The sequence below is a fragment of the Thunnus albacares genome, chromosome 19 (genome assembly GCF_914725855.1).
Source record: "Thunnus albacares chromosome 19, fThuAlb1.1, whole genome shotgun sequence".
Classification (NCBI taxonomy): Eukaryota; Metazoa; Chordata; class Actinopteri; order Scombriformes; family Scombridae; genus Thunnus; species Thunnus albacares.
The window spans coordinates 24776825-24792706 of record NC_058124.1 but is presented as its reverse complement, the minus strand read 5'-3'; the positions used below and the strand labels follow the sequence as shown (position 1 = coordinate 24792706).

Genomic DNA, 15882 nt, shown 5'->3' with positions numbered 1-15882 from the left:
ACATGTTTTTTTTTTCTTTCCGAAAACAAATAATTTTTAAAATATTTGTATGAAACAAATATTTGTAAAAACCCCACTTTTTGTGCTTTGCCGAATAACATATTTGTATTCGGGCACACCCCTAGTAGATACTCTGAGATACTTTTTACTCCATTACATTACTTGATATCTTTAGATACTTTGCACAATAAGATTTTGTATTGATGCTATTATACAATATGATGTATTGTTATAGATTAAACCACTCAAAAAGTATTAAAGTGTATTTCACCTTTACTACAATGAAAATCTCAACACATTTTAATGCATTATTAATACCATCCAATAAAAACAACACTGTGAATTCTGCATACTGAGTAGTTTAACTTTTTATTCTTAGAATATATTCTGTTTATATTTCTGTAGTTTTACTTTAGAAAACATTTTTAATGCAACATTTTCAATCATAATAGAGTATTTTAAAGATAAGATTAAATATTTAAGACAACAGCACAAGAGGTAGAAAATATAAAGAACTATTTGAAATTAAATAAATCCAGTAGAAGAAATATAATTAAGTCAAAAACAAGGTCGAGAAAGAAGGCGTTGCTGCAAAAAAACAAAATCTGAATAATTCTTCCACCTCTCCCTGAATAAATATGAATAAACTCAACAGAACTTCTCCACTAAACCACAGTGAGACTAAACTAATGATTATTTTCATAATCGATTAATCTGTTAATCCGTAAAATGTCAGAAAATGGTGAAAAATGTTGATTAATGTTTGCCAAAGCTCAGAGACGTCCTCAAATGTCTTGTTTTGTCATGATCAACAGTCCACAGATATTCAGTTTACTATCAGTGAAGACTAAAGAAACCAGAAAATATTAATTTCAGATGATATTATATTCATTTGAGAGGCTGGAACCACAGAGCTTTGACTGCTTTTTCTTTAAAAATGACTAAAAATGATTAACCTATTATCAAAATAGTTGGCGATGTAATTAATTTTCTGTTGACTAATCATTGTGACCCTAAAAGAAATCCTACTTTTTTATTGAAAGTCACAATATTCTGTTTATGTTGATATTGTTGATTCAGCTGTGGCCTTTTGACATTATAATGTAAAGTGTTTCTAATATTTTTCTTCTCCGTATACTTGCCAGTCTGCAGTAAATCTTATAATATATAACATTCAGTTTATGTTGAAACTGTTTTAGGGAGGTGTTGATTCATATTTTGGAGGCTGTAGTTTGTGGAACTGTATCATATTATACTGAGAGGTGTTTCTATTATTTTGTCGATTTCAGGGTAAACCAAACCAGCAACCAAACTGTACAGTAAAGAACATTTATCAATATTTTTACTGAAAAATCTACATAAATGAAAATGAAATGAAAACAATACTTAATATTCCTCAGTGTCAAACCGAACATTCAGGGAAGGAGCCACGCAGAGGGTGTGTTTGATTTAGTCACCTAACATGAAACATTTAAACTTCACACTTAAATGTAAAAATGTATGCTTAAAAATAGCAAAGTTAATGTTATTTCTAAACCCAACCTTCACAGTTTGCTGGACCAGTTAGACTACAGGGCCTCTGCCCAAAACCCAAAACCTGAAAGTAGACTTGAACTGGGAAAAAGTAGTTTCACAAAACAACTAAATGTCCACTTATACTCTTTTTTCAAGCTTTCAGCCAGATCACACAGTCTTCATCAGCAGATTGTTTTGTCAAACATATACATATAAAACCAAATATATATTTTATATTTGTAATTAATTTAGATCACATTGTTTTTATTGTTCAGTGACAAAAAAATACACATTAAATCTCACTTTCAGTGTTGTACGCTACAACATTAAAACAAGAACAAATATGATAAATATAACACTGCGTGAGGCTGTTTTGCATAATGAGAACTTTTACATTTAATACTTTAAGTGAATTATGCAACTAATACTGTTTAACTGCTGCACTTTAACTTGTAATGGAGTATTTTTACTGTAGTTTTGTTACCTTTTCTTAAGTAGAAGATCTCAGCACTTCTTCCAACACTGGTATCTTTAAAAGCGCTCTATAAATAAACTGTATTATTATTACTATTATTATTATTATTAGGATGGTATGATACAGTTAAAGCTCTGGGAAAAGGCTAGTTAGTGGACCTTGAGTTAAGATTAGTTTGTCAAATATCATTATCTTCATTAAACCCACGTGCAATGTCACAGGGAGACTGAGTTTACCTGAGCAGGTGAGTTTCACCTAATTGAGTGCAGTGCGCGTGCCCGTCAGAGCTATTTAAAGGAACAGTCTGTGGTTAATATTAGACGACAAATACTATACTAGTCACTGTTATCAGTATTAAGCTCGAGCCACTGACCGGGACAGTGTGATGTGTGTGTGTAGCATAACTGACAGGAGGACAGATTGTTTTTTTCATTTGTAGTTTTTTTTTTTTTTTTTAGGGAAAAGTGAAACAAGAGAGAAGACTGAAGTCATCCTGCTTCATTTATATTCAGCTGGGATCTCTCTCTCTCTCTCTCTCTCTCTCTCTCTTTGTCTCTGTCTACCCCCCCTCCCTCTCTCTCTCCTCTCTCTCTTTATCTCTCTGTCTGTGTCTCTCTCTCGGACTCAGATTATCTCCATCATCCTGCCGCTGAGATGTGAGTACACCGAGATATTTATTCATTCATATTTTTTTTATTTTAGCTTTTATAAACCACAACACTGTATATCTATCTTAAAATTCATTGAATATACTACAGAGAGCAGCTTGTTAATAAGTTATTTTTTTAAAATTAAAACTACTATGTTCTCATTTTAATTCATATTTCATGCTTTCATTCCGTTTTATTTCACGAAGACGAAACTTATCTGGAAATTTCTGGGCTGCAGCTGTGAGACTCTGCAGAAATATGACCATGACTCACCGGCTGACTCACCTACAAAAACTATCCATCAATACTCTGATCGGGCTCGAGAGCTTTTCTGCACCAGCATCTCATTTATGAAACAAATTCACTTTATTCAGCATCATAATAAACTGCAAAGAGTCTGTAAAGTCAAACAGAAATGTGTCTTTAAAGTAGCAGACGAAACTATAAGAACATTTTAGAAGCAACACACATATTGTGACGATTCATTTATGTTTTTTTATTTATTAATTCTTGCGGGGGGGGGGGGGGGGGGGGGGGGGGGAGGGTGGGGTGAGGGGGAGGTTATTGCGTGCATGTTTATCTCAGTCGGTCAAATCCAGCTCTCTCTGTCAGGAGCCTCTCTGACTGCTGCTGCTGCACTAATCTTTCTCCATTTTGTCTCTGGAAAAAACAAGCCTGTTTGTTAGAGCAGAGGCAATAAAAGTGAGCAGCTGTTTGGTGTAGTCATGCATCAACACACCTGCTGTGTTATAGCCTGTATATATAATATAATATGTGTGTGTGTGTGTGTGGGTGGGTGGGTGGGTGTGTCTGTGCACGTACAGTGTTTATAATATTTTATTTTTCTAAACTGCTGAGCTGTCACAGACACATTCATAGACTGGATTATATGGATGGAGGCCAAAGTTAGACAAGTCTGTTTCAATTAGAGTTTGTGTTTTTGTTTTATAAAGTTGCTGACAGATGAAATATTTCATATTTAAACTTACAGTGAACATATTTGCTGCTTTATATGAATACAAATACAATTTTATTTCTTTTTTTGTAGTTATAATTGTTTTTATATAAAGATTCACCTGCTCGGTCATTATGCACAGTGATGGAAGACGTATTCAGATCCTTTACTTAAGTAAAAGTACCAATACAGCAATTTAAAAATACTCCATTACAAGTAAAAGTCCTGCATGGACTACTTAAGTAAAAGTAAATAAGTATTATGAGCTTGATGTAGTTAAAGTATTGCAGTAAAAGTAGTGGTTTGGTCCCTCTGACTGATATATTATTATATATGACATCCTTAGATTATTAATAGTGAAGCATCAGTGTTAGAGCAGCATGTTACTGTTGTAGCTGCTGGAGGTGGAGCTAGTTTCAACTACTTTATATTTATGTTAATGGGAGCTTGAATCACATACAGTCAGCTAGTTTAGTCCAGTGGTTCCCAACCTAAAATATTGGATCATTTGAACATTTATTGAAATGAAATCATGTGAGAAGTTTAGAGGGAAAAATCATTATTTGGTGGAGCTGTTAACAACTCATAGACATGTGAAATGTGACCCCGACTACACACTGCTTTTTGTAAGACGTCAAAAGCCAAAAAGGTTGGAAACCACTGGTTTCATCTTTAACAATGTGTTGTATTTTAAAAGCTTGTTATATTATTGAGTCAAATCTTCATCTGAAAAGTAACTAAAGCTGTCAAATAAATGTAGTGGAGTAGAAAGTACAATATTTCCCTCTGAAATGTAGTGGAGTGGAAGTATAAAGTAGCATCACATGGAAATACTCAAGTAAAGTACAAATACCTCAGTACCTGATATGGCATAAATGTTCTTTTCCTGGTTTTAAAGGCTGCATTACAGTAGTCAAGGTATTTGGTCAAAAATATTGTGATATTTTATTTTGTCCATCTTGCGCAGCTCTAATATAAAGTTATAAAGAAAAATGTATTTGCATTCTGACCTCTCCTGAACTTGATACGTTCTCTCATACATCCTTAATCTTGACAATCCATCATCGTCCTGCAGGTCGACTCCAGAAGCAGCAGGTACTCCAGGAGCTCCCGGGGCCCCGGACGGCGAGGGCGGCCCTGCAGCTCCGGCCCCAAACCTGACGAGCAACAGACGACTGCAGCAGACACAGGCTCAGGTGGACGAGGTGAGGACACTGAGTGTGTGTGTGTGTGTGTACTTACCGTGAGCATATTAGTAGGTGCTACTACGCTGTCTTTGGTCTTCTTAATACTTCCGCTGTGCTGCTGTGGAGCTGAGCTGAAGAATCACATTTATATGGAGTTCAAGTTCACTACAAACAATGTTAATGGTAACAAAGATGGAGGATCATTTTAAACAGAAATAAAAATCACCACCGTAGGTTCTCCTACACGCTTGGAAGGGGAGGAGAATGCAGTCGGTTGCAATCTGCAAAGTCACCACTAGATGCCACTAAATCCTACACACTGGTCCTTTAAAGTAGCAGCGACTGCAACTCGCTGTGTTTCACAACTTCAATATTACACCTGTTAAAGTGCAACAACGTTCTTCTAAACACAATGAATTTCTGGAGCTTCTCTCCGTTCTCACACCAAGAAACAGCACAAAGAAAACAAGCTGCTCTCACACACCCCTGCATCACTCTGTTGTTGTTCTCCCAGCCAATCAGTAGCTAATGAACTTGATGTTGTCTCATGACTGACTGATAAGAGGTACAATATAAAAAACAGCACTATAGGATGCAAGATTAAAATAAACAGGCTAGATCTTATGTTATTATGGATCCCACTGCTTTTCTTGGCAAGACATGCCGTGCGTCGCATTCAAGTGCTAGGACTGGCCAGGTGTCCATGATCTTGCCACTAGTCTGCTATTTCCTAACTGTATGTTCAGTGTGAAAGTGTAAAATGGAGAGTAGAGGTTGTCAAAGGCTCACAGGCTTTTTAGTTTATTTACAGTAATTATATTCATGTCTCAAGATTAATTTGGTAATGATTTAATGATGCTAAATGTAAGAAAGCTGTATTTCTACCAGCGACCGCGCTGCTAACAGGTGTTGTTTGTCCCTCAGGTTGTGGACATCATGCGTGTGAACGTGGACAAAGTCCTGGAGAGAGATCAGAAGTTGTCGGAGCTGGACGACCGAGCCGACGCCCTGCAGGCCGGAGCCTCGCAGTTCGAGAGCAGTGCCGCCAAACTCAAGAACAAGTACTGGTGGAAAAACTGCAAGGTGGGTGTGTTCGTGTGGTTTGTTTCCCGTCATGCATCAGACGTCTGTCTCTCAGTGCAACTCCAGGATGTTTTTAGCAATGATTCAAATTCATCCTCGTGCTTCTGAAACATTGCTCTATGTTTGGAGGTCTCTGATTTCTGATACCAACATGAACTGTGAGCACATGTGTGCAGAATAATAGTTGCATGACTACTCTCTAGAAAACTGACGGCATTGTTGTTCAAATACCTGAAACAATGAGCAACCTCTTCTGTGTGACATGATGAGAGAGCCACAAGGGACGAGGTTGAGGTGGATTTTGGACTTTTTTTAGGGCGTTTTCACACTAGTTTGGTTGAATCAAACCCTGGAGTGTTTACTCCCTTTGTGTGATTCATTTCGGCAGGTGTGAACACAGCAATCACACTCGAGTGTGGACCAAAACAACCGGACCAAGACCTTGTTGAGAAGGTGGTCTCAGTACGGTTACAAGCGAACTCTGGTACAGTTTGTTTGCAGTATGAACGTGATCTGACCCAACTGCAGGAAACATTGCACATTTTTTAGATTAAACCAGCTCCAGTATCCAGCTGCGCTGTGCGTTATCACATCAAGCTCACCTGACTCGTCTTCAGTTTAACAGTTTGAAGGTTAAAATGTCGTGGTATGTGCTCAGTATGTGCTCACTTCTCTTCTTCAGCCAACTGAAGGCAACACGTCTTCTTCACGTAATGTGAAGCAACACATTGTTTTCTGGTACATTCGAAGGCACTGCAAGGCAATGTCTCTTTTGCTTTGGCTTGGTATATGGCCCAAATGATGACCGCAATTATGAAGAAATGCCAATTTTTGCTGATCGTCCATTTTGGATGACTATCATGGAAGAAAAGCAAACTCTCCTTTCTCCGCCCACCAACCCCCCGAGATTTCTGACCAATGAACAGTGTGACAGCTCCCACATGGCTTTTGCTGATACACTTTAGTTTGCTTGAAAAACGGACTATAGGTTTAAAAACACCCTTACAGTGGGAACATGATACGTCCTCAATCTGACCCAACTATTAGGCTGCAAGTTTGAAGGTGAGCTTTGCATGCCGGGATACAGATGACTGAAGTTTGTTAGCAGCTATCTGGAGAGTGAATCAAGATCCAACCCGGACTAAAAACGAAGTACACTTGCATTCTTGTTATTTTGCCAGAAGACCTTCTTCCTGTGTTCAACCCTGACTTTTGCCTGGCTTTGGGTGATGTAGGCGCCAGGTTTTCACAAGGAAGAAGAATGTGTTGAATAAAAAGGGCGATATCTCTGGTTCTGCTGAAATTTGATACTTTTATATAAAAATTGTCCCTCGTGAGTCAGACAATGATGTAGGATTGTGATGCTAAATCTGTCTTTTAAGTCATAAGAATTAATGCTTCTATTAATATATTAATTTAAACTCATTGGCTGAAGCTTGAATAAAAGTGGGAAACAGTTCTCAGTCCTGGATTTGCCCACCAGCCGCCATCTTTATCCCTCATTCACCTTCGTCACCACATTATCCATCCATCCATCCATCCATCCATCCATCCATCCATCCATCCATCCATCCATCCATCCATCCATCCATCCATCCATCCATCCGGCTTCAGCTGCCAATCCACTTATATCTCAGCATCAGTTCATCAAACCCCGCCTACAAGGACCTACTGCTGCTGGACTCTTGATTGACGGACAGTGCAGCTTCAGATTGTCCAATCAGGAGCTGCCATTTAGAGAGGCAGAGGATTACAGTAGAGGAGGAGGAGGAGGAGAAGAAGAATCTGTTTGATGGACAGCGACCAGGAAGTCAGAGAGAGAGAGAGAGAGAGAGAGAGAGAGAGAAATCCCAATCTGGATTACAGGGACAGTCAGAGATTAAAGAGCCAGCTGTGATTTGTGATGTAACTCTGCCAACCCCCAACACACACACACACACACACACACACACACACACACATGCATTCAAACACTATTTTTCTGCCTGTGATACTGTATGAGACATTAACCTCAACCTAAACACACGTTTAACTTTGACACTAAAACCGAGTCTTAAACTCAAACTGGTCCTCACAAAGATAGAAAGACAACCTCTAACATCTGGTTTCTTTTCTTTCTATTTTTACACACAATGCAAACACACACACACACATCGAGCGAGCAGCTGCACCAATCTCTCTCCCTCTCTCTCTCACCCCTTGTTCTCATTAATCTCTCTCGCCCTCCCCCTGTCAGAGGTGATGTGATTTCCTGTCTGTCGGCCTCTCATGTCATCATGTGGATTTATTGATGGAGTATTGAGGTCCCAACACACACACACACACACACACACACACACACACACACACACACACACATATTGTAAATTTTCCATCTTGGTTTTGTCTTTCATGTGAAATAAAATTCTGTAAATTCAAAAGCTGCAACAAAAAAGCTGATTTTTAAAAGATTTACATCATTTGCATCTTGTTTTGTGGGTAAATAAACTGACTTGAAATTTGATTTAGTCAGTAACATCTTTGGCGTTGCTTTATTGTACCTGTCCCTTAATTACAAATCAAATCAAATCTTTATTGTATTATTTATTCTTACTTTGTACTCTCTTTTGGCTGCCATAGATAGATAGATAACTAAACAGAATGGAGAATTAAATATAAAACTATGGAAATTTCAACTATAAGCGTAATATATACAAACTTTACAAGGTAAAAATATAAAATTAGATAAAGACATGGAATTGCATACAAATGTAAACATTATTTGTCATCTGATTGTACTTTTAGGTGCACTTTATGTGCAAAAGACCCTGAGATTATTTTCCTGGAAAAACACTTGTTTGAGTTTCTCTGCTGATTAAGAAATGATGCGCAACTCTTCAGGTGTATAAATACACAAATACACAAATACAACGAGACTCTTCCTGAGGGATTAAAAGAATTATTTCCCCTCATCAGTTTATTCATCTGAGTCTAAATTTTGTTCTGACTTTTTTCATGTTTGTGTTTCTTCCAGATGATGATCATGATGGCGGTCATAGGTGTTATATGTGTTGGAGTTGTCTTCTGTGAGTATCACACACACACACACATTTTATCACCTGCAGCAGTCACACTTCTTACTGTGCATACGTTTAAGTTTGTGTAGCTTCTCTTTTTGTTTTTGTGGTTCAGTTGATTGACTTTTCGTCATGTTTGTTATATTGACCTGACAGCCTTTCAGTTGTTCTTGTTTGTGCTTCATTTTGATCATTTTAGGAAGATGATTCTTGAGGTTTTTGGTCATCACCAGGCCTTTTTGTCCAGCGCCAATATCTGGCAACAAACACTTTGATCCACAACAAGATGTCTAAAACCATAAAATTAGCTGTGAACATTTATACAAAGTTTAACCTCTTAACATTCACTCTTCAGCCAGTTGTTAGCGGCAGCATCATGCAGTAATGAGTAAAAGCAATCGGCACAATTTGGCCAATTGGAGATGATTGGAGAGGTTTGGGGACACCAGTGACACCACAAACTAAAAACTCCATAGCTTCCATAAGGTTAGACCTAGAGATCTGGAAATTTATACAGGTTGATTTAGAAGGTATATGGTGTTTTGCATAGTTGTGGCATAAAGCATGTCCTAATTATTGTTATTAAAATATGACTCATTATAGACGAGGACCAGAAACACTGTTTTTGAGCCTTATTTGAACTGATGTAGTTTTGTTTGTGTTTTAGCCACATGCTAAACAAACACATTTCCAGAAACTAGAAGATGTCACTTGTCAAATGAAGCCTAATACATGCATCACGGCCTTACAGTTCTTCTGTTATAAGCTTTTACATTTGGGTATGCCAAATAGGTGAAAATTCTATAAAAAAGGATGGATGTTAAGGGGTTGAGAGCTTGATGGACGGTCAAATAGCTTCAGAAACTTTCTCTTTCTGTTTGCAACCACTTCTGTAACTTTATGAAATCAACATACAGACACATGATGAGCTAGTGGACCAATCAAAAGCAGGCAGGAAGTTAAACTTTGCTCTAAAGCTGAATCACTGAATATATGAAATGCATCATAAAGTTATTTTTCATGTGACTCAGAAACTCTCTCTTCTCTCTCTCCTCAGTGTATTTCTTCTACTGAGCTGGTCTTCAGGGATGGACACACTCCGAGCCAAACCCAGCCTCTCCTCAGCGCTCTTCATCCTCCTCTTCCTCACCGATGCCTTCCTCAGAAAAAAAAAACCTCCATGCATGGTCTTTAATGTGCTCCAGTGCCTCCTCTTTGTCTCTGCTCCGCCTCTCCAGGCAGGTTTCCTGAGTCAAATAGTAACTAGAGTATAACTCTTGGTGTTTGTTTTAACTACTTGGGAGTACCAGACGGGTGGGGTTTAACTGCATCAGGACAGTTTAAACGATCATGTCAAACTGATTTTAAAATATTTCCTTCTTTAAGTTATTTTTCTTTTGGCTCTGCGTATCTTATCCTGTGAACCAAATGTCATCCTCGGGGTTCAATACAAAATTTTCCAAACAGTATTTAATGCAGTTTTGAAATCTAATGACCCAGGTTTGCTCTCACAGCCAGATGAACCACCTATGGGGCAAAAGTTTGCCGTCGGGCCCCTACTGACCCCGACTATACACGGTAGTATTCTAGAGCTGAAATGATTGGATGATTAATCGACTGACTAACGATTAATTGGCAACGATTTTGATAATTTTTTTGTTGTTTAAGCAAAAATGACAAAAACTTCCTGGAAGCAAATTTCTCAAATGTGAATATTTGTTAGTTTTTCCAGGTTTCAATGATAGTAAACTCAACTTCTTCAGGTTTTAACAAAACTAGTCGTCTAAATATGTTCACTCGGGCTTCAGGGAATAACGATCGGCATTTTTCACTATTTGCTGCCATTTTATACACTGAACAATCAATGAATTATTAATGAAAATAACAGTTGGTTGCAGCTTTGTGTACTCCTATGATGGAATAATACTACCTATCTCTCAGTTTCCTGTGTGCAGTTTGATAAAACACAACTAAACACAGTCCCTTTTCAAGACCAGGAAGATGAGGATGGAGGACATGTCAGAGTTGATGTGATGCTTCAGAGGTGCAAATTTCTAACTAATCTCCAATTTACCAAATTATGAACCCAAATGATGTGAAGGAAACCTGAGGCTTTCACAGCTGCCTGCTCAGTAATCCAGTCTTGATGACTAATCATGGTTAGCTCTGTATATGTGTGAAAGGAGAGACAATGAGTGAGTTATAAAAGTTTTCACCTCTGCAAAACAGGATTTACTGGCCACCAATAGGAACTGCAGAAACACAGATTTCTGGTGGCTTGTGACTCCTCTTGTGTCCTCAAAGGTTTCCAGTTTTTGACCTCTAGTAGTGATATAGAGCAATGCTTTCATTGTATTGTATTGTGCAGCTTTAAGATGCAACTTGTATTTGACAGAACCCACATTTATACAATACAGAGGAGTAATCAGACCATCAACTGAAATGTTGAATTTTTTTTGACTACTTTGCAGTTTGGGGATTAGAGTGAAGCTTTGGTCAGTCTCAGTTTTTTTTTTTCCTTAACAGGCTACAAACTGAGCTTTAGAAGCCAGAAATCTCAGCAGCAGGTGACGCAGTAAATCAGCAGAACGTTGTAGAAAAACTGCAAAAGCTGCAAAGGATCAAGAGTTTAACACACAGTCTGTTAACACGTGTTTGTCCTGTTGTGTTGCCCAAAAATAACTCAGAATAGTCAGATTAATCTGGTTCTAAACTGGTCGACACAGTAAAAAAACGTAGCCTCGCTCTTTTTTGTGACAATCCTGACTAACTGGATGCTGTATATTAAACATATATATCAAACCTGGGTTAATGGATTCCTGCTTCCTGTTCCTCTCTGTCCTCTTATCAAACCGTATTGTACTTGTTCAGTCATTTTTCAGGAAAGCTGCCCCCCCCCCCTTGCTGTCAGTATTGGAACTGCTACTGTTGTATGGAGCGATACGACAGGAACAATTTAGATTTTCATCTTTCCGTTTGTGTGTGTCGAGCCTCCTTTTTGAATCACTGCAGCTGTAATTATGGGAAGTATCACAGTTATCGTCTCGTGAACCGACTTGACTCTTATTTTCTGTTCTCCAGCTGTGGTTTGAATGTACAATGTGTCTCTTTGTTATGCTTGAATGTGATTTCTCTATATAAATAACTTTTTGGGGGGGGTTTTTTTCCACTGAAAGCTCTCAGTGGATTGTAGATATTACAGATAAAAATAGATTTTGAGATTTAAAGCTGTAGGGGGGGGGGTGAAGTTGAGGACCTTGTCCGGTATATTTCAGGGATGCTGCAGCGACTTCAGTGTCGCTGGATATTAAAGGTTAAAGAACTTTCCGTTTGACAGATTGATGTTATACAGGTTGTTCTGATTGTGACGTGGGATTTCAAATAAATTCATGTTTGCATCAGAAGAGCAGTGTTTGTGCTGATTTTCATTTGATGCTGCTGTTAGAAAACAACTCGAATCTGTTTTAACCAATGTTTTAAACAATGTCTTGTCTCGATCTGACTCTTCAAGACCTTCTAGTCATGTTATAAGACCTGTAAATATCCTGTTTGGAATCATAATGTGTCTGATATGGTTCAATCACCTCGTTAGAAATCCTTAAAATGATGAATAGTCCTCCCTCATTGAAAAATCTATAATCTATGAATATTTAAATATTAACTGTTGGACACAAGATGTCTCTCTTGTGAACTGGAGGCTTCAAGTTTCCACATCACACTCATGTAAGCTGAATATTCGACCAGGATCGGCTTCAAATCACGTTCATAGACTCGCTCCTTAAAATCAGATTTTCAGTGAGAAAAGAGAAACTTTCCTCCTTCAGATGAATGTGAAAACAAACTCTGCACATTCATCGTTCTGCAGTGGAGAGAAAAACACCTTTTTGAGTGGAGACTTTAACCCATAAGAACCCACAGGTGTCACCAACCCTTTCAGTGTTCTGGAAAGTTCCTTATACAGCTTTTATCCTTGATTTTAACTCATGAAGTCCCTAAAGTGACATCTACTGAACATCCTGGTGCAGTCATGTGACAATATGTGACATCACTTCCAAAATGGCGGCGTGCCTGGTCAGCAAATGTGACTACTAGAACTAGCTAATTTTAAAAAAGCTTGTTTTTTGTTACTAAAGGTCGGTTTCAACCCATTTAACAATTCTGATGCTTTAATAAGACGTCCTGTATTACATTTAACCTGTTCTGACAACATTTCATGAACAAATTGATATAAAACAAGTTAGAGAAATATCGTTATGACATATATATTACATTACAGAATTTTAAAAAAAAGTTCAGAAATGCGTTTCTTGTGGTCCATTTGGTCTGTTTTATATTCCCCATATTTTTCCTTTAACGAGAAATGGGTCCGGGTTCTGATGGGTTAAGACTTTTAAAGACCTCTTTAATATCACATAAAAAGCAATTTATTACCTGTTTCACAATCATACTGGCCAAAGTATGAAAGTATGATGGAAAACCAGTAGGAATGATATATATCACATTTTCTCAGTACATCCCAGCAGTATATAACAAAACTCTTAATGGTGTTTAAGATGTTTTAGGAGGAAACTAAATTTAATGCTTGAAGACTTTTCAAGACCTGCAGATATCCTGACCAGTGCTTTAGATTCACCGGTAAAACCTCAAAATGTGTTTTACTTAAAGGACAAATCACAGTTTGTCTGTCTTATAACAGTCAGGAGCCCAAATAAAGAGTGAAACATGTTTTTCTTGCTGTAATCGTTCCTCCTGTTCATACTGACCACTAGAAGATCCCTTCATAGTGCACTTACAAAATCCACAGTCCTCCTTCTGTGCAAAAATGTATTTAAAAGTTTATCTGAAGCTAATATGAAGCTTCAGCATCCAAATGAGTCAAATCAAGTAGATATCTTTCAGTCTTTTTAGTGCCAAAGTTCCTCTTTTTGTTTCTATACTTCCACCTGCAGCTCAACAGGGAAACACGAAGAGGGAATTTGATGCTAAAAAGACTGTAAATGTGTCAGATATCCACTTGATGTGACTAACTCAGACTGCTGAAGCTGAATATAAGCTTCACATCAACTTTTAAATGACTGTGTGGACACACTGTGGATTTTAGCCTCCATCACTTACATTGAAAACACATTTGAAGGATCTTTTAACAGCCCGTATGAACATGAAAACCTCTTTCAGTGTTCATATAAACACCTGACTGCTGTTTTAAGACACACTTGATAAATTGTGAACCTTTAACTGATTCAGCAAAGCTTGAAATTGGATTGAACGACACATTAAACCTTTCAGATCTGAGGTTCCACTTCTGCTTTCGTTTGTCATGATGCAGAATGAAGAAGAAAAAGAAATTACACCTGAAATTAGAATAACAGGATTAGAAGAGCTGTGTTGACAAACCTAATGTAGCTAATCTGAGTTTTTAATTAAATCTGGCTCATTTTTAAGTTAATTGAATTGAATTTGACCACAGAAGGACTCTGCAGCCTTCTTCCCCCCAAATCAACCAAACAAACAAGTTCTTTATTACATTTTTTTATTTAGGTCCCAAAAAAACCATCATAATAACATTATATCAATAATATTAATACAGAAATTGAAAAAAGGAGGAAAAAAAAAAATAAAATAGCTTTTCTGTCCACAGCCTCAAACTTGGGAAGGGATTCGACCCTCCAGAAAACTCTGTAAAGTCTGTTTTTTGGGGGTTTTTGGGGGGGGGGGGAAGGGGGGGAAAAGTGAACTGGGCGTGGCTTCAAGCTTGGGCGCGCTGTCCGTCGGTCTGCTGTGCACCAATCAGGAATGTCGAGGTGAGGCAGGGGGTGGTTTTCGAGGTAAAGAGCCGAGTTTCAGTCTACTGCTGCGACATCTGAGGAGGAGAAACAAAACAGAAAGCGTGAAATTTTGTCACAAAGTTCGTGCTTCCGTTCATTCTGCACATAAAGTCGTTCTCCGTCCCGTCTGGTACCTGTTGTGTCTGTGCCTGCGTCTGTGTCTCGGGTCCTCGGCTCGCCAGCCGGCTCAGGATGTTCCTCTCGGACATCTGGAGTCGCACGGCAACCGGCGGTATCCGAGCGATGGTTGCCGGGAGGCGGGTGACATCTGCCTTCATGTCGCTCAGCAGCTCCTCCAACTGCTTCAGCACTGAGAGAAACAGACCAACGTTTGACTCTCGCTCACCGAAGCTTTTGTATTTTTTTAAGTTCAGGAGTCATTTTTGTCAACTTCCATTTCTTAATATTTTACTTTTTCTTCAGGTTTTTCATGTCCTGCTCTCAAAGCAGAGAGATAAAAGCATCTCTGAGACCTTTTACAACCTTACTGACTTCAAAATATAAGAATGAAACTCTTTGAAACTCTTGTTTTTAACATTTAAAAGTGATAAAGTTCATTTAAACTGTTCGGATAAAAGACACGTCCTGCGTTCGTTCGCTCCGTCCCCACCTTTGTGCAGGACGGCGTTGGCCGGCTTGTTCCCAGACATGGATTCCTTGCTGAGGTGCTGGTGGGACTCGGCCAGACACTCCACCTCGCTGAAGCGGGTGTTGAGGGCCATGGAGGGGTGGGAGGGATCCTCCGACATGTTGAGGTAGGCGGCGCGACGCAGCTGCTCCTCGATCACCAGCGCCTGCTCCAACAGCTGGAGGAGGAGGAGAGGAGAGGAAGAGGAGGGTTAATGTAAGATTAACTCAATCATCTCTAATTTTGATATCAATTCATCCTGAGAGCTTTAATTTCTTCTACATTCAACAGGCGAGTAACGCCGTTGCAGCTCCGACGTTTCCGTTCGTACCTTGAACCTCCTGGCGAGGAACTTGTTCTTGATTTCCAGGAAGTTTCCTCGGTTCATTTCTCCTTTAAAAGGCTCGTTGAGGATGGCGAACTTCACGTCGTTCTGGATGTCCTGCCAGCGGGCGTAACCGTGTCTACAGGAAGTCACGGGTTAAGGAGAACAACGGCTTCACTTTAT

At 38.7% G+C, this 15882-nt stretch overlaps 2 protein-coding genes across 4 annotated transcripts in view; one reads left to right on the top strand and one right to left on the bottom strand.

The window, feature by feature from the left end:
* Positions 1 to 2353: 2353 nt before the first annotated feature.
* Positions 2354 to 12325, top strand: LOC122969255 (vesicle-associated membrane protein 2-like). Its single transcript, XM_044334799.1, has 5 exons — positions 2354 to 2646; positions 4671 to 4800; positions 5707 to 5865; positions 8879 to 8930; positions 9979 to 12325. Coding segments are annotated over exons 1-5 (360 nt in total). The 5' UTR covers positions 2354 to 2644; the 3' UTR covers positions 9996 to 12325.
* Positions 12326 to 14629: 2304 nt separating this feature from the next.
* The window catches only part of chd4a (chromodomain helicase DNA binding protein 4a), a 31067-nt gene continuing 29814 nt past the window's right edge, over positions 14630 to 15882 (bottom strand). For all 3 annotated transcript variants that reach the window (XM_044335446.1, XM_044335448.1, XM_044335447.1), the window contains exons 38-41: positions 15706 to 15838; positions 15357 to 15552; positions 14881 to 15056; positions 14630 to 14781 (exon numbers count right to left, since the gene is read on the bottom strand). In XM_044335446.1, the coding sequence (XP_044191381.1) occupies positions 14767 to 14781; positions 14881 to 15056; positions 15357 to 15552; positions 15706 to 15838 (520 nt within the window). In that variant the 3' untranslated portion in view covers positions 14630 to 14766. The remainder of the gene's footprint in view (positions 14782 to 14880; positions 15057 to 15356; positions 15553 to 15705; positions 15839 to 15882) is intronic.